The 27,743-nt window shown below is 48.1% G+C and overlaps 1 protein-coding gene across 1 annotated transcript in view; it reads right to left on the reverse strand.

The window, feature by feature from the left end:
• Window positions 1-979: 979 nt before the first annotated feature.
• Window positions 980-27,743, reverse strand: part of SCLY (selenocysteine lyase) — a 37,861-nt gene continuing 11,097 nt past the window's right edge. The window contains 9 exon segments of the mRNA XM_074964269.1: window positions 980-7,663; window positions 8,606-8,681; window positions 10,640-10,742; window positions 11,824-11,907; window positions 13,597-13,633; window positions 23,406-23,512; window positions 24,698-24,862; window positions 25,582-25,709; window positions 26,538-26,721. Of these exon segments, the coding sequence (XP_074820370.1) occupies window positions 7,477-7,663; window positions 8,606-8,681; window positions 10,640-10,742; window positions 11,824-11,907; window positions 13,597-13,633; window positions 23,406-23,512; window positions 24,698-24,862; window positions 25,582-25,709; window positions 26,538-26,721 (1,071 nt within the window). The 3' untranslated portion in view covers window positions 980-7,476.

The raw sequence follows: 27,743 nt of genomic DNA on the forward strand, positions 1-27,743 counted from the left end.
AAGCTCTGGAAGGGAGTTTGGGTGCAGGAGAGGCTCCGGGATGGGGCAGGGGGTTGGGGCGTGGGAGGGGATGCGAGATGTAGGCTCCAGCCAGGAGGCACTTAACACAGGCGGCTCCAGGTCAGCGACACAGTGGGGCTCAGGCAGCCTGCCTGCCTGGCCTGGCCCCATGCCACTCCCGGAAGTGGCTTGCTGCTGGCAAGTCTCTGCGGCCCCTGTGGGAGAGGGTGCAGCGGGTCTCTGCCATGAACCGACCAGTGGGAGCTGCGGGGATGGTGCTGGGGGGGGGCAGCATGAGGAGCTGCCTCCCCCTCTCCTCCTCCCCCCAGGGGCTGTGAAGACAGGCTAGCAGCCAGCTGCTTCTGGGAGCAGTGTGGGGCCAGGGCAGTCTGCCTGAGCCCCGCTACACCACCGGACTTTTAGTGGCCCAGAGATCACGACTGACTAGCAGAGGCTTCAGGATCGACCAGTTGATCATGATCCATGGGTTGCTGACCACTGTCTTATGTCGACCTAACTGTAGTGTAGACCCAAGGCTCAAGTGAACCTGGCTCAATTTCCTGCTCCACCATAGGTTTGTGTGACCTTGGGCAAGTCACTTATGGCCAATTTTTTAAAGGTGTTTAGGTACCTAAAGATGCAGCTAGGCACTAGGTTCCTCGCTGCATCTTTACACCAAGTGCCTTTGAAATCTGTCCTCCCATTCCCCATCTGTAAAATGGAGATGATGCGAACAACACCTAACGTTTACCTAGCACTTTTTACCTTCAGATCTTAAAGCACCAGTTTTACAGTTTGTTTCAGAGCAGCAGCCGTGTATCCGCAAAAATAGAAGGAGGACTTGTGGCACCTTAGAGACTAACAAATTTATTTGAGCATAAGCTTTCGTGAGCTACATCTGATGAAGTGAGCTGTAGCTCACGAATGCTTATGCTCAAATAAATTTGCTGGTCTCTAAGGTGCCACAAGTACTCCTTTTCTTTATACCTAGACAGTTTGTATATATTTTATTTGTATAGTTTTCCCCTATTGCCTGGCCCTGCTATGATCGGGAGTATATCCACCTTCAATTATTTCTCCCCTAGCAGTCCAGGGTGGAGAGAGGAATGCTAAACCTTTGAATCATTAAAATTCTCAGTTCACAGAATACCAACAATTAACCAAGATTAACCATAAATAGTTCCCTCTTTACTGTTTATCTCTATGACCGGGGGTGTGCACACCTGAATGATCAATCGCTTTTGAGTGTATGGTATACCTTTTAGCAGTATTCTCAACAATTACAATGCATTATTCTGCCCCCTTTCGCAATTCTCCACCAAAAATGTTATGCTTAAACAAAGCACACAAGATCTTTTTATAGGGGAGAAGGCAACACGCATTTATTGAGAATACAGCAGTTAGCATATGCTTTTTAGTCACCCCCCGCCCCCCATGCACACAGTCTATGCACACAGTCCTGCCAGTTGATGTTTATAGTTACCAGTCCAGAGTCTGGATCAATCTAGTGGCCAGCCAGATTGGTCACAGAGTGGAGCCGGGCTCTGTTGGTCACAATCCGATGCTCCTGGAGTAGTGTCAAGATGAACCCAAAGTCCCATGACAAAGCACTCTGTTCTTATAGTCTTTTTTTTTTGTTGAAGTCTATGGATTTTGCTGTGTCAGTTTGTGACCGGTTACTTCTTAATTTGGTGTTATTTTTTGGTGACCCAAAACACCTGAGGGTCATTCTGTCTGGTTTTGATTTAAATTTTTATTTTGTGTTTTAAGGTTGCCAGCCTTCACCTCAGGGTTGTCAGTCTGCCCCTCCTCAACCATGGATGCATGTTGATGGTTCTCTGGTGTCTCTGAGTCTTTTCAGTCTCTTTAGTTTTTTTACTCCTTCTCCCTTGACCATTTGGCTTCAAAAATGGCCTTCACATTTTATTTTTTTCCGATGCATATATTCCTCATTTACAGTTTTTTGCAGAGTCCTAACAAATAGCAGTGTTTTATGTTGAACAAGAAAGTCATCATAAATTAGACCCTACTAAATTTTGTAACTATCCTCTCCCACATTGGGGCCTGGTCCTCTGAAATTCCTCTAATTTAATACATCCATATAAACTAGGAGCATAACCTGCAGCTTTGGCACCACTGACTCAGGCCCCAAGGGCAGTGCCGTCGAGTCAGGTCCCCCTCGACTCCCTGACTTGCAGCTTAGTTGAGGTCCAGTTGCCTCCTACCCCAGATACCTCTGCGGCTGCAAGGGATCTTATTGTCTTGACAGTATCGGCATCCACTCAGCCTCAGACCAAGGTGCCGGCACCTGTACATATGGCACCATCCCGAGGCAAGCCAGAACTCATCCACCTGCCGGCACCATCAGTCGAGCTGTGGCACTGATTCCGTTCTCGGCCCTGTTCCCACTCCTGATGCTGCTTGCAGTCCTGGCACCCCTCTCCATCGCGACACTGCTCATACTCGCGGCACCGGTCTCGGCACCACTCCATGTGCCAGTCACCATCGAGGAGCTGATCCCAGACCTGATGCCGCTCATCATCTTGGCCCAGGTCCAGATCCAGATCCCATTCCAGATCTCGGTACCGTCCAGGTCCCAGCACCGCTCCCCAGCATCGTGACACCACTCTCTATCGCCTCATCGACGTGACTTGGCGCAGATCCACTCAGCACCACCATGGCCATCACGTTCTGCCTCTCATTCTAAAGGATCGGAGGCAGGGTTGTGCTTCTCAGAATGCTGCCATTTGGACCACAGCCACATGGACTAAGGGGCTGGACACTGGCAGGCACAGGAGCAAGGTCCCACTCAAGGGTCCACTCAATAGCCCAGGGTGCTCTGTCTGGGACTTCTCGATCAGCCCCATCTGAGCCACGAGTGCCAGAGGCTACCGCCAGCTGACCCACCCCATGATGGCTTCTCTCCCTGCTTCAGGTCCCCCTCCAACTCCGGTTCCTGGTCCAGGCACTGAGGTCACTGGCACAGGGCAACTGGGCCCAGCTCTGCAAGAGGCCCCAGACAACCCTCCTCCTCCCCCTCATCTGAGGAGGCGGTGGCAGGCACTGCAGTATTGGGTCCCCCTCCGATAGACCTCTGCACCCACCAGGACCTCCATGCACAGGGTAGCGCACAATACTAACTCCAAACCTCAAATAAACTACTGGAGGAGCAAACAGCTGTGCATATCTCTATATCAGTGTTATAGAGGGTGGAAAATTTATGGGTTTACCCTGTATAAGCTTTATACAGAGTAAAATAGATTTATTTGAAGTTTGGATCCCATTGGGAGCTGGGTGTCTGGGTGCTGGAGACAGGAGTACTTGCTGAGCTCTTTTGTTTAGTCTTCAGATTTGAGGGCATTAACCAAACTTTGGGTCTGTGTTGCAGCAGGCTAGCTTGTCTGGTTCAACAAGACAGGGTTGTTGAAGCCCCAGGCAGGCAGGGAAAACGGGCTCAGAGATAGTCTCAGCACATCAGGGGGCAATCTCAAGGGGGTCTCTGAGACAGAACCCATCACAGTGGTGTAGTCAAACAGGATATGTGCACAGCTGATTGCTTTGAGACACTGGTAGTGATTTTGAGTGAGTTTTAAGTGTGGTGGCTGGAGAACAGACAAAGGAGTTACTGGTTTGTTACTTTCTGTTTGCTTATTTTGGGTTAGGGAAATAAGGACAGAAAAGTAAGCAAAATGAGTGAGAGTGAAGCTCAGAAGAAGCTAGAACTTCAGAGGTTGCAGATTGCTGAGAAGGAAAATGAACACAAAAGGCAGATGGAATTAAGACAAATGGAAATTGATGTGAAAATTGCCAGGGAGAAAGCTGCTCATGAAAGAGTCACGGAGTTAAAAGGCAAAGAACTTGAGGCCCAGAAACAGGTCCAAATTGAAACATAAATCTCTCTCCTGGAAAAAGAAGTCTGCCCACCAGCAAGCCCTGGAACTCAGGCAGCTGGAGGCTGACAAAAGGCTGCCCACCAGCAAGCCCTGGACTTAAAAGACAAAGAAATTGAGGCCCAGAAACAGGCTGAGATTGAAGCACAGAAAGCTGCCCAGGAGGAAAAGAAAAGAGAGAGGCAGCAATTCCTGGAGTTAAAAGACAAAGAAATACAGGCCCAAATTGAGACCCAGAAGCATGAACTTGCTGTAATGGAGTGGAAGAATCAAAAACCTTCAGCAGCTGGCTCCACTTCCCCAAAAGTCCACAAATGGGAACGGTTATTCCCACCATAGGATGAATCCAGTGATACTGCCCAAAATGTCATCACCTTTGAGAGACTGTGCACTCTCCATGCGATTCCCGAGGATCAAAAGATGACTACTTTGGTTGCAAAATTGACTGGAAGAGCTCTGGATTTATTCAATAAGATGCCTACTGCTGATGCTTCAAACTATGGTATAGTTAAAGAATTGGTTTTGAAACAGTTTCAGATTACACCTGAAACCTACAGGGTTAAATTAAGGAGCCTTAAGAGGGGAACTGGATTAAATAATGTACTTTATGTAAATGAAATGAAGGATTTGTTAGTCAAGTAGGTGAGGGGAAAAGGCATTACAGGCTTTGAAGAAATGTGCAATTTGGTTCCTCAGGAGCAGTTCCTGAATATGTGCAGTGATGATGTAAAAGAGTATTTGTGGGACAAAAAGGTGGATGCAGTGGGTGAATTAGCTGGGTTTGCAGACTCTTATGAGCAATCACAAGCTGCAATTAAACATAAACCACTGGCAGAGGGGTACAGGGTTGGTGGAAAGCAGAATCACCGTTTTACCCCTGGGAAAAAGGAGGCTGGGTGTTCACCTCCTCATTCCCCTGTTACTCGTCCCAAGTCTCCTGTACAAGCAGAGGAGCCCAGAAGTTGCTATCATTGTAATTCCACTGAGCACCTGAGGAATAAATGTCCTGGGCTGAGGGGGAACTGAGCAGGTAACACATGAACCTGCTGCTTCTCAGAGCACAGGGGTATCCCAGGCTGCTGCCTCTTACCACACAGGATTTGTAAAGGTTGCTTCTACGCAACCAAGCAGTGAGCATATGCGTGCTGTTAAGCTTAATGGCAAAGTATGCCAAGGTTGGAGGGATACTGGTACAGAAATTTCTGTTGTCAAGAGGGACCTGATCCATGAGAAGGATTTATTACCAGGAAAAATGGCAGAATTAGAACTGGTGGGAGATTAAAGTCCTTGCACCTTTAGCTAAGGTACACATGGAAGCTGGTGATTTGCAGGTTGAACTGACTGTCACAGCAGTAGCACACAATTTTGCACTGTTTCTTCTGGGAAATGATTTTTTTGATGCGGCAGAGTCTGTCCCAGGGTTTGTTAGCAGCGAGAAGGAATCTTGTGCTGAAAGCCCCAGAGGGGAGGGTGAAGTCACATGGGCTGCTGGGGAAATAGGAGAGTGTCTCTTTAATTCTTCTGTAGCAGTGGAAAATGGGCCGTTGGGGGCAGGGATGGTCAAGACCATCAAGGCAGGTCCCTGCAGGAGAGGGTGTCTACAGCCAGCTCCTGTCCTGTGATCATCATGTATTTCTCTATCAGTGTTATAGACGGTGGACAATTTATGAATTTACCCTGTATAAGCTTTATACAGAGTAAAGCGGATCTATTTGGGGTTCAGGCTCCCAGAAAGGCTGAACACTGGGCCCAGGAAAAGTCCCTGTTAACTGAGGAGCCCCTGGACTGAGTGAATCTCAATTTCCGTGAACTTCAGAGAGGCGTGGCCCAACCTCTGGGTCTGTCCTGGAGCTGACTGGAGTGTCTAACTCAGCAAGACAGGAGTGGAGGGGCACCTGTTCTGGCAGGAGGGTTGTTCTCATTGGTATCCCAGCTCATCAAGTGACAGTCTCGAGGGGAGTCTCTGTGACCAAACCTGTCACAGTAACATCAAGGTCTGACAAATTAACATGTTGCACTATCTACTAATAGCACTAAAGCTTCAAGGATAGAAACACTGGGCAGCCCAAACAGCATTACCAAAGCAATGATGTTCCAGCCTTCAACACTTAACAACACGGGGTAGTATTTCTGAGGTCTAGTAAACCAGCTGTCTGAGCAGAGCTGGGACAGTACACTGAAAGAACACATGTACACAGAAGCCAAACTGACAACACTGTGTAATCACATTGTATGCAGGACATGCCATATAGCAACCAGGGTCGGATTCAGACCAGGCATCTAGCAGTGAAAGGCGGTATGGCACTTTTAGTAGCCATGTTTTGGATTAATTACATGTCACTAGTGTGAAATTAATTCAAATTTCATAAAACCTATGGTTCAAGGTACAGAAATCAAGACTGTGGTACCACAAGAGGCCATTTTTACAAAAACATAAGCAGATATTTATAGCTACATTCTGCTCTTAAAGGTGACCTGAAAAAAAAATCCAGCAACTGTAGTTATAGGCTCAGGCCTTCAAATGGCAAGGGGCACTGAGCACTTACTAGCATTTACATCTACCTTTCCTTACAGCTCCCCCAGAGGAAAGATCACCAGCTCCTTCCTGACCCCAATCCTGATCAAATGAAGTCAATGGAAGTTTGGCCACTGATTTCAATAGCAGCAAAATCAGGCACCCAGAATGCAACGATGACCCTGTAGTATTTGACACAGAACTCCACAGTAACAAGGAGTGGCCTTAGGAATGGGGGTGGTTTTTTTAACATAGTGCAGTTTCACAAAGTTTCTATGATTGCTGTCACAAGGTTATAAAATCATAGTAATTAAAACAGGACACCAGTAATGTTATTGGCACAGGAGGATAAATGTTATCAGGATGCTCAGATCTAATCTGTAGTCACTCGGTAAATGCTTCATTCATAGAATATCAGGGTTGGAAGGGACCTCAGGAGGTCATCTAGTTCAACCCCCTGCTCAAAGCAGGACCAATCCCCCACTAAATCATCCCAGCCAGGGCTTTGTCAAGCCTGACCTTGAAAACCTCTAAGGAAGGAGATTCCACCACCTCCCTAGGTAACACAGTCCAGTGCTTCACCACCCTCCTAGTGAAAAAGTTTTTCCTAACATCTAACCTAAACCTCCCCCACTGCAACTTGAGACCATTACTCCTGGTTCTGTCATCTGGTACCACTGAGAACAGTCTAGAGCCATCCTCTTTGGAACCCCATTTCAGGTAGATAAAAGCAGCTATCAAATCCCCCCTCATTCTTCTCTTCTGCAGACTAAACAATCCCAGTTCCCTCAGCCTCTCCTCATAAGTCATGTGCTCCAGTCCCCTAATAATTTTTGTTGCCCTCCGCTGGACTCTTTCCAATTTTTCCACATCCTTCTTGTAGTGTGGGGCCCAAAACTGGACACTCCGTTGCCCTGCACCTTCTGCAGTCATTTACACCAAGGCAAGGCAGGTGTAAAACATTACTGTTCTGACTGGACAGCTTGTCACACCCAATAAATGACACACCAGGTACAGGGCAGGGGAGAATCACGCCCAAGGAATCTGTTTCTTTCAAGAAGATCTCTCCTCTCAGTTCCCCCTCCTGATCCCTTGTCTCTCAGTGACTCTGTTCTTTTCCAGCTGAGCCACAGACTGCTTCAGGTCTTCCACTATCATGTCCACATCATCCTTGGTGGTGTCCCGCCCCACACTGAGCCGCAGGGCATTCTGAGCCACTTCATAGGGAATCCCACAGCTGAGTAGTACAGAGGAGGGCCTGGAAAACAACACAATGAAAGCAGGGTCTAACCCTTTAAACATCACGGAAACACATTCCTCCCCTGTAAAATTCACTAGGATAGTAAAAACAAGTCTAATTATCTGAGCAGTGGCAGCCCCCTCCTCCAAGCAGATTATACACTCTCCCCGTCATTCTGGCTGGAAGGCACTGGATTCTTCTAGGAGTTGGTCAGTGCTGTTCAATCTAGTCAGCTGGAGGTGTCAAGACAATGATATGAGATACTTGCTCTTGCCTCTGCCTACTGGAGCTAAACATGCTGATTCCACAGTACTTTTGGCCTGCAGTATTTCAGCCAGGCAGGAGTAAGCCAGTGACCCATGCCACAAACTGGGATCAAACCCATCTTCCGCATGGCAGTCTATAGCACTAAAAATAAAGACGCTCAGGGTACTCGAGCTCTATAATTCTATGAAAACACCAAGGTTTCTTACTCAGATTTTGGACTCTGAACAATCTGGAATCTTCTAGCCTCATGGCTCAGCTTGTCATGAGGTGTCCTATCTTTCCAGTCTGACTGCTCTCATTCTGACCCTGCATATGCTGAGCTCCTCAGGTCAGCTTCCCTGTTTTCCACTTGCTCTGAGCATACCATCGGTGACATGGCACATAACAGCAGGAGAGCGAGTCACCACCTGAGCACCTCACTGCCCTGTCTATTCAGTGAGAAACTACCCAATGTCACACTAATCCCTGTTACTCAGTGACTCGATTATGTTTACTGTACATCCTCAACCTACTCCTGGGGGTTACTCAGGACCATGTGGAAAGCACTACTCTTCCTGTGTGATCCCAAAGGAGCAGTTTGAAGGAGCAATTTTTTATGAGAAACTATTTCATAAAGGTGCAAACTCAGTCCCCTTCAACCTGACCTCTTTCGTCCCAGGAGAACAACTCAGTATCACAACATGTATTGCTTACTGGTCACCCTTCTCAGAGTGGCATGCAGCACCAACACTGGCGAGTAGAGTCTTGCAGTGGGACAGCACCATCCGCCCTGCAGAAGAGACAAAGCACAGGCCCCGCTCAGCACAGGATACTTACCAAGCAGAATGACAGCACAGGGACCCTTCTTTAAACCTCCCATATGCAAATGACCAACCTAAACTTCAAACAACCCTTTCAGCACAACCTCTGAGCAATGTTTTGGCAGGGTCATTTTCCTCTCTGCTCTCAGGGTAAGAATAATAGAATATCAGGGTTGGATGAGACCTCTAAGGAAGGAGATTCCACCACCTCCCTAGGTAACCCATTCCAGTGCTTCACCACCCTCCTAGTGAAAAAGTTTTTCCTAACATCCAATCAAAACCTCCCCCACTGCAACTTGAAACCATTACTCCTTGTTCTATCATCTGGTACCACTGAGAACAGTCTAGATCCATCCTCTTTGGAACCCCCTTTCAGATAGTTGAAAATAGCTATCAAATCCCCACTCATTCTTCTCTTCTGCAGACTAAATAATCCCAGTTCCCTCAGCCTCTCCTCATAAGTCATGTGCTCCAGCCCCCTAATCATTTTTGTTGCCCTCCGCTGGACTCTTTCCAATTTTTCCACATCCTTCTTGTAGTGTGGGGCCCAAAACTGGACACAGTACTCCAGATGAGGCCTCCCCAATGCCGAACAGAGGGGAATGATCATGTCCCTTGATCTGCTGGCAATGCTCCTACATATACAGCCCAAAATGCCATTAGCCTTCTTGGCAACAAGTGCACACTGTTGACTCATATCCAGCTTCTCATCCACTGTAACCCCTAGGTCCTTTTCTGCAGAACAGCTGCCTACCGATTCAGTCCCTAGTCTGTAGCAGTGCATGGGATTCTTCCGTCCTAAGTGCAGGACTCTGCACTTGTCCTTGTTGAACCTCATCAGATTCCTTTTGGCCCAATCCTCTAATTTGTCTAGGTCCCTCTGTATCCTATCCCCACCCTCTAGCACAGTGCTTCTCAAGCTATCTGATGTGGGGGACTGGCAATTTTTTTTTCCAATGTGCGCGCAGACCAGCAGCTGATGGCCCACGGACCAGCACCAGTCCTCAGACCACCACTTTGAGTAGCACTGCTCTGCGTATCTGCCACTCCTCCCAGTTTAGTGTCATCTGCAAACTTGCTGCGGGTGCAGTCCACGCCATCCTCCAGATCATTAATGAAGATATTGAACAAAACCAGCCCTGGGACCGACCCTTGGGGCACTCCGCTTGATATCGGCTGCCAACTAGACATGGAGCCATTGATCACTACCCGTTGAGCCCAATGATCTAGCCAGCTTTCTATCCACCTTACAGTCCATTCATCCAGTCCATACTTCTTTAACTTGCTGGCAAGAATACTGTGGGAGACCATATTAAAAGCTTTGCTAAAGTCAAGGAATAACATGTCCACTGCTTTCCCCTCATCCACAGAGCCAGTTATCTCGTCATAGAAGGCAATTAGATTAGTCAGGCATGACTTGCCCTTGGTGAATCCATGCTGACTGTTGCTGATCACTTTCCTCTCCTCCGAGTGCTTCAGAATTGATTCCTTGAGGACCTGCTCCATGATTTTTCCAGGGACTGAGGTGAGGCTGACAGCCTGTAGTTCCCTGAATCCTCCTTCTTCCCTTTTTTAAAGATGGGCACTACATTAGCCTTTTTCCAGTCATCTGGGACCTCGCCCGATCACCATGAGTTTTCAAAGATAATGGCCAACGGCCCTGGCAGGCCTGACAGGCTTCTCCACAGATGAGGGGACTCTGGTGATTCAGCCCTGTGCCTGGCATCCTCCCGCAAGATCAATGAGCCGCTGCTCTCTGGCTTGTGCAGGCCTTCTGGCATCCTGCTCCATGGCTGAGGTGGCCATGCAATACGTCTTCTTCAGAGTCTGATAGTACAAGAGGAGAAGCAGCGGGCTAGAGGAAGGGGAATTAGGGCCCCAGACAGAAACGTAAAGGATGACCGTGGCTAGGATAGAAGAGAGATACCTTGCAGCCCTGGCCCCAAAACAGAAAAGTTACAAGTGTTGCAGAGCCGCTTGGCGCCTGGAAATTGACTGTTAAGGTGGAGTCTCTGCTTTCCAAACGAAAGCTGGAAAATAAAATAAACATTAACAGCTCCATGAATGTAAACTGCTCTGCCCTGGGTAGGATGCAGCTGGACAGGAAGACTGCATGAGGAACATGCCCTAGAGCCCCTATAAGCCTTCATCCCCACCCACCACTAGGGCTTTGGGGAGACCTCCTGGGACTTCACATGTACACAGCCCAGGCTGATTGGTGATTGGAACACTGAGCTGGCAGGCTGGGACACAAGCTCTAGACTGTTTCTGGGGAATTCACCACTGTGCCATGGCAACTTTGCTCTGGCTACACACCCAGTGCAAGGGGGATCCAAGGTCCCCACAGGAAATAAACCAGCACAGGAGTCACCCTAACGAAGCTAAAGACCCTGCTCTGCTGACTCCACACTCCCACTGCCACTGAAAGAGGCCCTGCTGCAGGGAGAGTTCCCGGGTGGGTGAGTAGCATGTTGTGGAAGTAACCTGGCCAACGCTGCTTCCCCATGATTCCTGCACCTCTTCAGAGGGCCCTAAGGGCCAGTGCAGAAGGGCTACAAGTTAGGGGCACCAGGGGCAAAACAGCATCCAGCATCTCTGAATAGGGAGGACGCACGCCACCGAATTAGAAGGGAGTCATGGCCACAAACAGAAAACCAGTGAAAAGGGTTGTGACTTCCTTCTACAAGAAAGCTGGGGAGGGCCAGTGTTGGCTGAGGAGCCGAACAATCTGAAAGGGGGGAGTCCCATTTCACGCCCTTTTTTATCTATTATCTAGGTACTTACCTGGCTCATATAGTGTGTGAGCACCCTCCCTTCTTCCCTCTATCCTTCTCAGTCCATTTCCTCCTCCCCCCTTTCTCTATGATCACATATGCACTCCCCTGCTCAGCTTGCTATATCTCAATTGCTTCCTCCCACCATTTCAGAGCCCACTGATGGTGTGGGCTGTGTGTCTCCCTGCCAGATGCTTTTGTCACAGTCCTTCCAAATTGCTGGTCCTCTTGAAAAACACGCTCTTTTCTCCTCCTCCAAGAAGCTTGCTATACAGGCTGCCCAGAGATCAGAGACTCCAGCAGGGGCATAAATGTAACAGGAACCAGGTATGCTCACTTCTAGCCTCTCCTCCAGGTAATCCCGAACCTCCCTCATGTGAGCCTCATAATCTTCACAGTTCTTGTTCACCAGCTCAGCGGCCTGAGTGGGGAGAAGAAAACAAATCAGATGTTATATTTCTCAGCAACTGTAACACAAGACCTGGTGACAATCATGTGAGAAGAACAGTAATCCCCTGGAAATGTACCATAAAAACAGCCATACTGAGTCAGACCAATGGTCCATCTAGCCCAGTATCCTGTCTTCCGACAGTGGCCAATGCCAGATGCTTCAGAGGGAATGAACAGAACAGGAATCATAGAGTGATCCATCCCCTGTTGTCCACTCTCAGCTTCTGAGTCTAAGTCAAGGTAGGAATATGTTTGCCTTTACCAGGAACTATGGATATGGGTGTACAAGTACTAACAACCAGTCAGAATGGAATCATTTCCTCTGCCTCATGTACCTGTATATAAGCCAACTTTTCTGACCTGAAAGGAGGCACACTTGGGTGTGGAAAGGCTTATACACGAACTAATTCCACCAAGGTGGAATTTGCATTGGTCACAGTCAGAAGACAGGATACTGCGCTAGACGGACCTTTGGACTGACCCAGTATGGCTGTTCTTATGTTCTTAAGGTGCCTAGCCCCCAATCCAGAGAAGGAAGCCACCTTGAGGGGGATGCTGGTACCATCAGTGGGGCACAAATCCTAGTCTGGTGAAATGAATCCCAAACTCCACATACTCTGGACCCTCACAGCGTTTCTCCTCCAAGGGGTACTTTCAGAACCCAAGTACCAGCACATTTGTTTGTGTGGTGTGGGGCCAGATTTCACAACAGCTCTGCATTCGGCATACTGAGCACTTTGAAAATCTGTTCCGTTATTTTGATGCCTAAACAGGAGCTAAGCTCCTTACAAAGTCCTGGCCCTAGTTTGGCACATTTATAGGACAATTTGGTGCAGCGTTCAGGCTCCTGGTGACTTGCCAAACCAGTGCTAGGCACTATGTAGTTTGTTCACCTCCTCTGAAGAATGCTTCCTGGATATCAAACTGTGCATGGGCTCTCAGCTTTCCCCCCAGCCCCTCTCACAAACTTGGTATAGAGTTCCACAAGGGGCGGGGAAGTCCCCTAGCTCTAACTTTTCCTAATCAGAGCTCCGTACACCGAAAACCACTATGTAGTTTTGGCCTCTTTATAAAAAATCTCTTCTGGGTGATATAGTTTTCAAATGTGCTATTACTCCACAAGTGAATGCAAACATTTTGTAGCAGTCTTCCCCCAAACCTTGACATGAGCGCTGGGGAACAGGACTGTATAGGTCTCAGAAGGGGAAAGGAGGGGGAAGTAGAAGAAAGAGCAGATCATGCTGTGCTTTATTACAGATCTTTCATGAATTACAGAGGCCATTTTTCAAGGTCAAGACTAGTGCTTTCTAAGACTCATATCCACCACACACAACTTTCCCCTCTTCCTGTGAAATACACACTTATCCCAACATTCTCAAAGCATTGTGCAGCTTTAGCTTGGTGACTCCCTTTACTGGCATGGGAAGTTGTTCAGCTAAATCTCCCAGACCCACTTTGAAAAATTTCCTTTGGCTAATAACAGAAAACAAGGGTTTACACTGCAGTTTTGTTTCGCTACAAATTGACTTTTCTTTTTTAGTTAGGTTTTTTTTTAAAAGAGCTTGCAGTACAGCAGATAAGTTACATACTTGTCCATCAGGCAGCATTAATGTTTGACTCACACGCTTCCTTTTTCTCCCTTTATTCCTTCTGAACTCACCTTGCCAAGGCCAGCGATCATTGGCGTATTCTCTGTCCTGAAAGAGAAACATTTGTACAGAAATTATCTATTTCCACTTTCCCCGGGAAATCAATGGGCGCCAAGAGCCCCATTTTTAAAAGGCAGTAGCCCCACTTGCATACACAAGTAACGTGAGCATAACTGCACGGCAACATGTGGGGTAATTACCACAATAAACAACTGCGTGCACAAATGGCCAGTTTGGTGCTTAACTCCCTATTTGTTCACAGCTGTGGTAACGGAAACTGATATTTTTCAGTTAGTCAAGAGAATCAATGTTTCCTTTTCCTACATGGAAAACTCTACCTCTGGCTGCAAAAATCAGTCACTAGCTTGAAGCTCTCACTGAGATGTCTGCAGATGGCTTTTAGGAATCCAAGAGAACTTCAAAATGGTCTTCTCTTTGTGACTCCAAAGAAATTTGACATGTGGCTTCCACAAAGTCAGTGATACTGTTGGGGACACTGGGGCATGGCCACTAGGTAACTCGAGGGGACGGAAGACCACGAGTGTTGATGAAGCCCCCTCGCACTAGGCCCAAGTGTCCTTGGCCCCCCCTCCCACCTGGAGGCACTCGCAGCAGCTCTGCGTACTAGGCCCAAGTGTCCTTGGCCCCCCAGCCTGGAGGCACTCGCAGCAGTTATGCTGAGAATCTGCAACAATATGTTGCAGAGTCAGACTGCCTGAAACTAAGCAAGGCCAAACAGGGCAGATATGGAAGAACAATGCTGAATAAAGCAGCTTTATGTATGGTTTAAGAAATGATACAGAGCACAAGGGCACTAGCTGGGAACTGGATTGGCTGGCTATATGGATACTTAGGGCAGCTTGCTATTGGAGAAGTATGCTGGGAAAAAGGATGTATAAAAGCCTGTGTAACTTCCTGCTCTGTGTGCAGGATTTGAGATTTTTATTCTCCCTGTACCTTTTTGCAGCTGCAAATAAACTTTTCTGCTTCTCCACCCCGTTGTGATTATTGGGTGTAGCACACCGGGTAGCGAACCAACTCCAGCTGTTGTTTAGCCTCTTGGCACTGGGTGCCGGCAACAGCTTTTGGCGTCCCTGGGTGGGCGACGAGGCTGCAATTTAGCCTTGCCCGGACCCCTCCTGGAGGTCGAGGATTGAGGCGAGAACCGACGCCCAGTGCGCACTGGTAAGTTCACTGGGGCCTCGGAGGAGACGCGATTTGATCGACCCCGGAGGGCACAACAGTGCAACGCACTCATATAGTGGAGAAGTTGTTGTGGACGACGGTGAAGAACCGGTCCCTTGGACATAGGGGAGGAGCAGTTGTGGACGACGGTGAAGAACCGGTCCCTTGGATAAGGTAGGAACCTTTTGAAATCCGGATTGTATGCTCTGTTGGAACCTGGGGACGCCCAGAGTTACCCTGTAGGCATGGGACAGGGACAGAGCTTGGGGGGTTAGGACACGGTGTACGCCCCTAGAATGCATTCTAGCAAACTGGAAGGTATTTGGTGCGGATCCGATGACTAAGAGCCAATTAAAATGATTCTGTACAGTTGACTGGCCTCAATATCAACTAGAGGACCAGGAGTGGTGGCCACCAGGAGGGTCAATTAATTACAACACAATCCTCCAATTAGTTTTGTTTTGTCAGTGAATGGGTAAATGGAATGAATATTTGTATGCACAAGCGTTTATGGCTTTAAGAAATAGAATAGAGCTGTAATTCTGCAGAGTTGTAATTTGACTCCGACTGGTTCGGTAGCAGCTAATGTTGCTACCACCACCACCACTGTAACGGCAGAGCCGGTGTCCCCTTCGGCCCCCACACCCCTACCTTACAAGGGTAGGATGCCTCGGGTTACAGAGATTGCCCCCTCGGTGGGACTCTATCCTTTGCTTACCGAGACTGTTGTGGCTTGCCCAGGGGCAGACGGACGTCAGGCTACCACTATGCAAGTTTACACCCATGTACCATTCAATCCAATAGACTTAGCAGCTTTTAAAACACAGGCTGGGGAATTCTCCATGAACCCAAGCCGGTTTATTTCAGTGTTTGAGGGGTGCCTCAGCAATCACAAGCCGGACTGGGATGATTGTAACATCCTCCTGCGAACCCTATTGTCTGAGGTTGAAAGACAACAGGTTGTGTCCAAGGCAAGGGAGGAGGCACAGAGACGGTACGACCGGGATTGTATTAATGTCCCTGACCCGGATGCACAAGTCCCCCGAGCAGACCCCAGGTGGGATCCAAATGATCATGGGGATATGACCCGCCTTACCTCCTATGAGGAGTTGCTTTTGCATGGACTCCGTCACTCGGCTGTCCGACATAATAATTGGGCAAAGCCATATGAAGTAATGCAGGATTTAAAAGAAAGCCCAGGGGCCTTTGTACAGCGTATTCGGGACACAATTTGACAGAACACTAATGCAGACCCCGATGATCAGGCAACTGAGTCAATTATTAAGGGAATTTTTACAAGCAGAGCAGCCCCTGATATTAAGAGAAAGTTACAAAAAAAAAGAGGATTTAATGGGCATGACCACAGCACAAATCTTAGAGACTGCAAACCGAGCTTATAGTTTGAGAGAGACCGAGAAGGAGAGAAAGCAAGTGAGACTGATGGTAACAGCGGTACAGGCCGGCACTAAGAGAAGTGGCCGGGGAGGAAGGGGCCGTGGACACGAACATCCGGGCCCGCAGGAGAGACGACTGGGTCGCAACCAGTGTGCCTTGTGTCGACAAGAGGGACACTGGAAAAATGAGTGCCCAAAGAGGAAAGAAAGGGGGGGTGCCTCTGTGATGGAGCAGGAATAGGGGTGTCAGGGGAGACGGACCACCCTACCCCCGGAACCCCGAGTAAAGATGCAGGTGGGAAGCTCAGAAATAAATGTTTTAGTGGACTCTGGAGCGGCACGAACTGCTGTAAATCAACCCCTTCAGTTGCCAGTAGCAGATTCCCTTACTGTGGCGGGAGCCACAGGCAGGGACACCAAGTGCCCAGTGTATGCCCCAGCGGAATGCGCTTTGGGAAACAGGACTATATCCCACAAGCTGGTATACCTCCCTGAGTGTCCAACACCTCTGCTGGGACGGGATCTGCTTTGTCGCCTCGGTGCCACCCTGCATTTTACTGAGGATGAAATAACCCTTATCTTACCCCCTGAGAATGCATGGATCATGACCCTTGCAGTTGAGCCCTCAGCCATGCAAGCCCCAGAATGGAGCCCGTGGGAAGACCAGGTGTACCCCCTCGTGTGGGCATCAGGGATTCCTGGAAAGGCCACCCACCAGACCCCCATTACTATTCAGCTCATACCAGGGAAAGGCCCAGTGCAAGTAAAACAGTATTCAATCAAGAGGGAAGCCAGAGAAGGTTTACAGGAAACTATAGATCGATTCCTAATGTATGGTATTCTCTGGGAATGTCAGTCAGCCTGGAACACTCCCATTCTACCCATACAGAAGCCTAATGGCACGTATCAGCTGGCACAGGACCTAAGGGCAGTCAATGAACAGGTTAAGACTCTGCACCCTCTTGTCCCTAACCCGTATACCTTATTGGCTTCTATAGGGGGACAGTATACCCATTTTTCAGTCCTCGATCTGAAAGATGTTTTCTTTACCATCCCAGTTGCCACCCCGTCACAGGTAATCTTCTCCTTCGAGTGGGAGGACCGAAAAAGGGTTAAAAAGCAACTTTGCTGGACAGTGTTGGCCCAGGGATTTAAAAACTCCCCCACCCTCTTTGGCCAGGCTCTGGCCAGGGACCTAGAGGAGTGGGATAATGAGGAGGCCCTCCTTCTGCAGTATGTAGATGATTTGTGAATTGCCACTGTGGGCCAAACCCCCTGCCTTAAAGCCACCGTGAGCCTCCTGAATTTTATTGGACTCCGGAGATATCGGGTAGCACAGAGTAAGGCTCAAATCGCCCTCCCAGAGGTACGATACCTCGGGTTTCACATACGGCAAGGGGAGCGTCAGCTTTCAAGCGAAAGAAAGGAAGCTATCTGTCAAGTTCCTACTCCAAGTAATCATAAGCGGCTCAGGGCATTTCTGGGTATGGCAGGCTTTTGCAGGATCTGGATCCCAGAGTTTGGACTGTGGGCTAAACCCCTGTACGACTGTGTAAAAGGAGCAGATCATGACCCCTTCTATTGGACCCCAGAAGCTGACAGGGCATTTAAAATCCTGAAAAGAAAACTGATGGAAGCCCCGGCTCTGGGCTTGCCGGATCTCTCTAAGCCGTTTCAGTTGTATGTACATGAACGAAGGGGGGTGGCCCTAGGAGTGCTTACACAGCTGTTAGGAGCATGGAGACGTCCCGTGGCTTATTTTTCTAAGCAACTGGATCAGGTTGCAAAGGGTTGGCCGGCATGTTTACGGGCGGTCGCAGCTACTGCCCTAGTGCTTGAGGAAGCCGAGAAGCTAACATTGGGAGGGGTTATGCAAATCTATACTCCCCATATGGTCTGAGCCTTATTGGATGCAAAGGGAGGGCTTTGGCTCACCCAGGCTCAGATTGCTCGGTACCAGGCTAAGCTGTCAGAGAACTCTGAAGTCACCTTACAGCCTTGCCCCTCCCTTAACCCAGCCACTCTCTTGCCAGAAACAGAGGAACAAAAACATGACTGTTTAGAGATCATAGATGCCCAGTACTCCAGGCGTCCGGATTTAAAGGATGTACCCCTCCCAAATGCAGATTATGAGTGGTACACTGATGGTAGCAGTACTGTAATAGATGGGCAAAGGAGGGCGGGTTATGCTGTTGTGACCCTCCATGACACTGTGGAAGCTGAAGGTTTGCCTGCTGGAACCTCTGCCCAGCTTGCCGAACTAATAGCCCTGACCCGTGCACTTGAACTGTCAAAAGGAAAGCGGGTCAATATTTTTACTGATTCAAAGTATGCTTTTGGTGTGCTACATGCTCATGCTGGCCTATGGAAGCAAAGGGGAATGCTGACAGCCCAAGGCTCCCCAGTCAAGTATGGGCCCCAAATCCTCCGGCTCCTAGAAGCCGTACAACTTCCCTCGGAAGTGGCGGTGGTACACTGTAAAGCCCATCAAAGGGAGGATCAAGATGTGGCCAGAAGTAGCGCCCGGGCAGATAGAGAGGCTAAGCATGCTGCCACCCTGCCATCCCCTCAGACTGAGAAAGCCCATATGCATGCCCTTATCCCATCAGTAGGGGAGCTTCCAACCCCTCAGTACTCTGGGGAGGAGAAACAGCTAACTAACAAACTCGGTCTCCGGGAAAAGGAGGGATGGCTCCATTCCCCGGAAGGGAAGGTCCTCTTACCAAAGGGCCTGATCCAGCCAGTGCTGCAGAAACTACATCAAACCACTCATGCTGGCAGGGAAGCACTTATCCAGCTAATGGGAATGGGAAAATACTTTATCACTTCCGGACTCCAACCCCTGGCTGCCCAGGTACAAGCGGACTGCTTAGTCTGCCAAAGAATAACCCCCGACCGGACATCCTATGCCACCAGCTGCCCTAGAACCCACTCCAGGCCCCGGACAAGTGTGGCAAATAGACTTTACTGAGTTTCCCCGGACCCAAGGGTTCAAATATCTCCTTGTCATAGTGGATCGGTTCAGCGGATGGCCAGAAGCTTTCCCATGCCGTAATTGCACTGCCAGAACAGTGGCCCTCAAGTTTGTTAAGGAGATCGTTCCTCGCTTTGGACTCCCCCTGTGAATGGAATCTGACAACGGGACACATTTCACGTCAAAAATCATTTAAAGCATCTCACATGCCTTACAGATCCCCTGGAAACTCCATACGCCCTGGAGACCACAAGCCAGTGGGGTAGTGGAGCGTACCAATCAGACCCTTAAACGGCATCTCTCAAAAGTGTGCCAAGAAGCCTCACTGCGATGGCCTGATGCTTTGCCCCTCATCCTACTCCGTATCCGCGTTCTCCCTAAGGGTAGATTAGGGCTTAGTCCCTTTGAAATCATGTTTGGAAGGGCATGGCCTATGAATGGCACCCCGGTTCTGTCAGGGGAATGGGAGCTGGGTAATGTTTTTTGTCACAGTATATGTGTTCCCTGTCTGCTGTTCTTTTGTCTCTTCACAGGTATACCAAGGATTCCCAGCCTCTCCCCTTGGACTCTCCCGTCCACTCCTTACAGCCTGGTGACTCCGTGCTTGTTCGTACCTGGAAAGACGAGCCTCTCCAGGAAAAGTGGAAAGGACCCTATACCGTCCTGCTGATCTCCCATACAGTGGCAAAGATCGAGGGACACAAGAACTGGATCCATCACTCTCGTCTGAAGGCAGTACCCGCCCCCTCGTCAGCAGAACAGTGGACCGTCCAACCTGCTGATTCCTCATCTAGTGACGATCTCGGGCTAAAGCTACTGTTTAAAAGACACAAATAGTGGGCACCTTAACGCTAAAATGGGCCCACCCAGGTACTGGAGACCCTGGGTTAAAAAGACTCTGGTGATAATTAATTGGGTAACATTGTTATTCTCTGTATTGGTATTTCCAAACTGTGCATATCGGGAGCATAACTCCTTTGTTTCGCTTGCGCACCATGTTGCTACTTTAACAAACCAAACTGATTGCTGGGTATGTGCTCCAACTCCACTGTCCCCCAAAACGGGAATGCCCCTTGACATGCTGCCCCTGACCCTAGCAGAATTAGCCGCCACCAAAGAGCAGGAAAGAACAGACTCGCCGTTCTGGAATAAGACCTCTTTACAGCAAGCCACCTATCAGGACCAGGAGTATTCAGTTGCAGTACTCACTGAGGGAGTATTATGTTTTACCCGAAACCAATCTGATCACTATGGGCGTCCTGTGGGAAAAAGCTCCTGTGTTATTACACAGTGGACTGATGGGTATTGGATAAAGACCAACGGGGAGGCCAACAGTGTGGGTGTAATGGTTCCTCCCCTTTTAGGAAAACTCTTACAAATACTCTTACCACAAAAGAAGGGTTTGGAAATATAACTTGCCGTTCAGTTAATATCTCCAATGTAGCAAGCCAATGGTGGGTTTGTAGTGGTCCCTATGGCGAGTGTAATTTGAACGGCACAATTAGAAACGCCCCCACTTGTACCCAATCAGGAGGATGGGATGCCCCCTTAGGGGCATATGAACTGTTTGAAAAAACAGCCAAAGCAGCCTTAAAGATCCCAGGAATCCCCTTTAGAAACAGTCCTTACTGGGCCCTGCAGGGTCACTATTTTGTATGTGGCCGAAAGGCTTACAAGGTGCTGCCAGCCAACTGGACAGGTAGCTGTTATATAGCTCATGGAGTTCCTCATCTGACAATAACTGCCACACTGCCCAAAGGAAAGATTAGAAATGCCTGAGACACCTCTGTTGAGTCATGAGAAAAGACCCTGCGGCGACTGACTACAGCATTGGAGGGCAATATGAAGAATCCCCTCACAACCGAGAAGCTTGTAGGGTGCTCTGTACTGGGAATAGTGCCACTGTTTACCGGGCCAGCCATGGCATGCATAGGCCGCTATACTGTAAGGCTGCAAATGGTACTTGAGAAAGTTGTCTTAGAGTTAGAGGACTCGGTTAGTGATTTAGGATCAGCAGTAAAAACATTAAATAAAGAGGTACAGCAGCTCAGGACGTTTTCCCTCCAAAACAGGCTGGATTTGGACTATCTCTTGGCATCCCAAGGAGGGGTTTGTGCCCTCGTCAGGCCCCGATGTTGTGTATATGTAAATGATAGCAGTTATGAAATCTATGAAAAGGTGGTACAGGCTGAGGCCCATGCCCGAGCTGGAGCACAGGTTGCCTATACTGCCCCAGAGAGCGATTGGTTGCAAACCTTGTTTTCAGGCTGGGGTTTGTCGTTTTGGCTTGGTGGTTTATTTAGCCTGCTATTGAAACTTCTCTTTCCTGTATTGCTTGTATTACTGGTATTATGCTGTGCCGTATCATGTGTTAGGGCCCTTTTGCAAAAGTTAATAAGTCATTCTCTTCAGGGCTATCACAAAGTGCTTATGCAAAGTCCTATTGTAAAGAAATAAGTAGCCCAAGTGAGAAAACTCAGAGCCAAGGTTGTTGAGTGTTCTCAAAGGAGGGAGTTGTTGGGGACACTGGGGCACGGCCACTAGGTAACTCGAGGGGACGGAAGACCACGAGTGTCGATGAAGCCCCCTCGCACTAGGCCCAAGTGTCCTTGGCCCCCCCCTCCCACCTGGAGGCACTCGCAGCAGCTCTGCGTACTAGGCCCAAGTGTCCTTGGCCCCCCAGCCTGGAGGCACTCGCAGCAGTTATGCTGAGAATCTGCAACAATATGTTGCAGAGACTGCCTGAAACTAAGCAAGGCCAAACAGGGCAGATATGGAAGAACAATGCTGAATAAAGCAGCTTTATGTATGGTTTAAGAAATGATACAGAGAACAAGGGAACTAGCTGGGAATTGGATTGGCTGGCTATATGGATACTTAGGGCAGCTTGCTATTGGATAAGTATGCTGGGAAAAAGGATGTATAAAAGCCTGTGTAATTTCCTGCTCTGTGTGCAGGATCTGAGATTTTATTCTCCCTGTACCTTTTTGCAGCTGCAAATAAACTTTTCTGCTTCTCCACCCCGTTGTGATTATTGGGTGTAGCACACCAGGTAGCAAACCAACTCCAGCTGTTGTTTAGCCTCTCGGCACTGGGTGCCGGCAACAATACTGTATTCAGAATGCATTTAGTCAAGAGCATAACAGACACCAATGTGTATCCACCAGCAGCAGAGTTCTCCCACACCCACAAGAAACCTTACTGTCCTTTGGACAGTTCTCACAGGAGACACAGGCTGGGAATAAAATGAAATGTGTTTGATTTTCAATCTAATTATACCCTAAAACTGGCTGACTGATGAGACTGTTCTTTCCAATGTGGAAAGACTTCCAACCATATGGACTTTTAGGATACATCTACTGATGCGGTGGCATATAGAGTACAGACACTATGTGTCCAGCTAGCACAGGTATAAACTGTAATGTAGATGCTGAGGCACAGCTTAGGCAAGTAGAGTGCCCCACACTCCTGAATCCTAGGGTGTATACCTACAAGGCTATCTACATGCCCAAGCAGTGCCTCCCATGTCTACATTGTTATTTTTAGCCATGTAGTGTCCCATTACCTCCCTGTTGCGGTGAAAGGCTCCAACAACGGGAAAGGCAATGGGGAAGTGTTCTGAGACTTTTGTTTAGGCAGAGAAAGCCATCGGCAGCCCTCCACCAGCACCTTTCCTCTCCACAGTGAAAGGCTCTAGCAGCAGGAAAAGGTTCTGGGAGGGGAGAGGCAGTGGGGAAAGGCTCCATCAGCTTCCCTTTCATGGCTCTGTGTAGGTACATACCGCCCTGAGTGTGGATGCAGCCTGTCTTTCATGCAGGATGTAGCTACATGTACCTGACATTTCGCCCTCTACTGGAAGAGATTAGAATTGCTCAGCTGAGCGTCAGGCCCCACACAACTAACAAGTAACAGAGTTTCTCAGCTCAAGTGCAGGATCAGGAGGTTCTGGGTTCTATCCCCATTGCTCCTGCGAGGCTCTAACTGCGTCGTGGAGTATAGTGATGGAATCCTGGTGGCCTTCAATGCTTACAATTTTGTGTTTAGTATTATATGACACTTGACATCTTCAGTGCAATTAACACACTAACTCATTTTTTCTCTAAGCATTTTACAACTTGTCACCCCAGAAAGACCAATGGAAGTGAGTACTCCAAAGCTTCTCACAGGGCGCATTCACTAAATAGCAAAGAAATCTGCTTACTTAGCCAGTCCTCTAAACGTACTGACCCATGAAACATCTGCTTGCCCATCAGGCCATCCATCTTACCCAGGACGGAAATTCCGCTCCTGTCCCCCTCCAAACAGCATGGGATACAGAGGAGTGGTGACCCCAGGCCCTCGCACGTACAGTGCTCCAATCCGTGGGGCATAGAACTGCAATGACAAATACCACCTCTAAGAAAGGGAGCTCAAGGAAACTTCTTAATTCCCCCTCCCCACTTCACTTTGCACCTCTTGGAGAGGGTTGCTGGATTCTACCTGTTCTGATCCTGATCCTTCCCACTTTCACTTTCCCAACAATTTATAATAATAATTTGCCCTCCGCGAATAATACTCAGCACTTCCCCTATACTGTATTCTTTTCCCATTCCAAGCAATTTACTATCTCTCTCCAGTTAGTCCTCACAACAACCCTGCACAATCCTAGTCAACTCCCTACTGTTGCAAACTCCAGTTCCTCCTTCATTGTGGTTCTTTTGCAAACAGGATACCTCTGGAACAAGAATAAAAGCCTTATCCTCCATTTTCATCTTACTGATGGCCTAGGAACCATGGAACCTTCTCAACTTTTGTACCATCTTGCTCCAAGGCTAGTTATGTAGACACAAGTCTGCCATAGGGTTGCAGAGTGTTTAACAAAAGTAAAGTAGTGTATAACTGGCTGTCCATTGTCCATGTCCTCACATCACTGTATCCACCTGTATGCACACACTGTATATATATACGTACAAAAGACAGCTGGGTACAGTAAAGACTGTCTCCAGAGTGCCATCTAGTGAGAAGCTTTAATATTTGAACAAAAGTCTAATGCACTAAATCCTCCACAGTAGAAAGAGTAACTGGCTGGACTGCCTTATTTCCTCTCTCTCTCTGTGCCACAGGGAGATGAGGATGCTCTGTCTATGTGAGCCATACACAAGTAGATCAACCCAAATCCTGAGTTACTACCTTGACAAGAGAAGAACATTCATCCACATGCCTCGTTTGGAGTCAGAAAAGCAGAGAGCATGCGGACAGCATTTGGATTCCCAAATCCCCTGCCACAATACTGGTTGGGGTAACATGTTTTAGCCCTGATGTAGCCATTGCAGGCATGGTTTTTGTCCTCCAGACTTCTACTAAGAAAGTTGGCTTTTCCTTTCCCTTTTGTAAAAAATTAGAAAACCGCTTTTCATCATCAGCCATTCTTTGGCCAGACCTAAGGCAGAGAATACAAAGCCTCTACTCAGAGGATGCAGCAATTCAGAAGAGGAGGTTCTCATATTGAAAGGTGATTTAAATATATGGAGAGCTCCAGTGTGACATGAAGAGAGAAATCCAAGGGGAATAGAGGCATACCTTGTGTCCCACAATGGTGAGGTAATCCACTCCCAGCTCCTGTCCATCCACTCGCCCCTTCCCTATCATCTGGGCCGCGTCTGTGTGCATCAAAATCCTGGGCAGCCCTGATGCCATTCTGTTCTGATTCAGGATCTGAATCCGCTGGCTGAGCTCTGAGATGGGCTGTCGGGAGAGAACACTGTCACAGGTGACAGGTGACTGGGGTCTCAAACTCTTCAGACTGTGTAACACATCTTGTTAGAATGTTTCATGAACACCTCCCCTCCTATTGGTGACTGCCTCCCTTCCTATTCACTATCCTGCAGGCCACCTTCCCTCCATTCACTATCACACAACATCCCCATAAAGAAAGAGCTTGCATGGAAAAGTGACATTGAATACTTTTGTAATAAAAGAATCATAGAAATGTAGGACTGGAAGGATCCTCAAGATGTCATCTAGTCCATCCCCTGGCTGAGGCAGGATTACGTATACCTAAACCATCCCTGACAGGTGTTTGTCTAACCTGAAGTGTAGCCATTTTTAATGACATTTAGCAGCTAATAACTAGGAGGAGAAGCCAGTAGCAAGTGACCAGCCAAATCTTTGAAGGCCACCAAAAAATGCTCCAGATACCACAATCTGGGAACCACTGTTTTAGGCTGACAGACAGAGGGGAGCAAAGGAGCAAAGAAGAAGATAAGGATATGAGAAAGGGATGACAAAGAGGGAGAAAAGAAAAGAGAGATAGGGAAAGAGAGACCAGGTCAAAAGACCAGGTAGGAAAAGCACCTCAGTGCACAGAAGATGCCAAAATAACAAATGTTAAACAGAGTATGTAGCACAGATTTAATCCCCCTTCTCTCCAACCCGTGGTAAATAAAACCCAGGGACCAACTAACCATGATTACCCCAGTCTCGTTATTGGCCAGCATGATGGAAACCAGGCATGTGGTTGGACGGATTGCTGCAATGGTATCATCAACTTCCACTTGTCCAGTCATCTTGGACACTGGGACAAAGGTGGCTTCTGCATGTCAAGACACGAGCAATTAGATTCATCATACAGACTAATACCGCATAGACAACAAGAACTTAAAGAGTATAGTCTAGAGGTTGGCGTGATAAAACAGTGGTTGCATATTGCACAGGGAGGGTGGGTGGAATGTCAGAAACTACTCAGGGTCTTGTCATATCTTGGGGAAGGAGACATTTGACTAGATGTGAGGATTATGCTCCCAGCTTTTAAGCAATGGGTGAAATACACATGCTGTAACACCAGTTAGTGGCCACATGAGGGATGTCCTTGCAGATGTGGTGGCTGCTTACCTTCCTGACCATACACAGTGAATGCAGGATAGAGAGGACAAACAGAAAAGGGGGGCAAGAGGCCTAGATTATTGAGCTAAAGCCTTCAGAGCTGCCACTAAAATACGACATTTACTGCCCAGGGAAAGCAACATTTGGCCAGGTCAGAGGGAGAGGGGGAGTGCAATGTTCCCTTCACTGAGGGCTGAAGAAAACAGCATAAAACATTGGACTTTTCCATTGTAGTTTAAAAGAAGAGAAAATTCCCTTGGTGCTACCATCAGCACCTCAAACTCTGTGCTCCCTGCAGGACCTTGATCATAATCATCTGACAAAGTAACTCCAGTAACTACTCTGCTTGAGATTGCTTTTGCCCGCACCCCATTCGGAACCTTTCATTTCATGCACTGGGAAAAGTCCAGTGTGCAAAGAAAGAACTGAGACTTATATTATTTTGAAACAAAAGTTGCTGTGAAAAGCAGCTCAACAGAGGACCTGTAGGTGGGGAGTATATATCAATGACACTCCCTTGCAATCCCCATGTACTCACCTACCATGTGCTCTTTCACAAGGTGTTCCAATGGCAAACGGACTGAGTCATGTTCCACATTAGATGTAATGAAATGAGGAGTGGCCCCGGCTGCTCTTTTGTGATCCTCACCAGGCCCATCCTGTCCCAGCATCTGACTCTCTCTAAAATGCCTCAGTGCCGTGTGGATAACTAAATTATTTGCCTGCAGAGAGGTAAGAGGGAAACCGCCAGAGGAGGGTATAACCAAGGGCAGTGGGTAGGGCGCAGAATCCCTTACTTTCAATTTCTCACTTAACTGTATGCAAATCAGAGCTTAAAATACTTTTGGTGAAAACATAATCATTAGGGCAGACTGAAAATGTCAATGGGAAATGAACTCCTCTAACAGGTCCTTTAACCAAGGGCGTTAGGCCATCTTCAGATTGTGAGAGGAGGGGTCATTTGTGCTCATCATCTCTGGGTAACAGTTTTCACTCCAGGATCTCATTTCAAAACACATCCATTTACAAGTTATAAAGAAGGGAAAAGGTCATGCTATAAAGCCAGTATACAGTTTCTGTCGGTCTAACAGGTTCCTGGTTATATCTTCAAAGAGAATTGGAATTTACCACGCAGAGGAGGAAAAAGACTGCATTGTTGTGTCTTTCAAATAAAAAACAGACTAAAGGGGGAGTACTGCATCCAGTTTTGGGCCCCCCACTACAGAAAGGATGTGGACAAATTGGAGAGAGTCTAGCGGACGGCAATGAAAATGATTAGGGGGCTGGGGCACATGACTTATGAGGAGAGGCTGAGAGAACTGGGCATATTTAGTCTGCAGAAGAGAAGAGTGAGGGGGGATTTGATAGCAGCCTTCAACTACCTGAAGGGGGGTTTCAAAGAGGATGGAGCTCGGCTGTTCTCAGTGGTGGCAGATGACAGAATAAGGAGCAATGGTCTCAAGTTGCAGTGGGGGAGGTCTAAGCTGGATATTAGGAAAAACTATTTTACTAGGAAGGTGGTGAAGCACTGGAACAGGTTACCTAGGGAGGTGGTGGAATCTCCATCCTTAGAGGTTTTTAAGGCCCAGCTTGACAAAGCCCTGGCTGGGATGATTTAGTTGGTGTTGGTCCTGCTTTGAGCAGGGGGTTGGACTAGATGACCTCCTGAGGTCTCTTCCAACCCTAATCTTCTATGAGTCTATGTTTGTTATTGTTTTGGGGCTTGTCTATGCAGTGGGGTAAT

This window comes from Natator depressus, chromosome 9 (genome assembly GCF_965152275.1).
Source record: "Natator depressus isolate rNatDep1 chromosome 9, rNatDep2.hap1, whole genome shotgun sequence".
Lineage (NCBI taxonomy): Eukaryota > Metazoa > Chordata > Testudines > Cheloniidae > Natator > Natator depressus.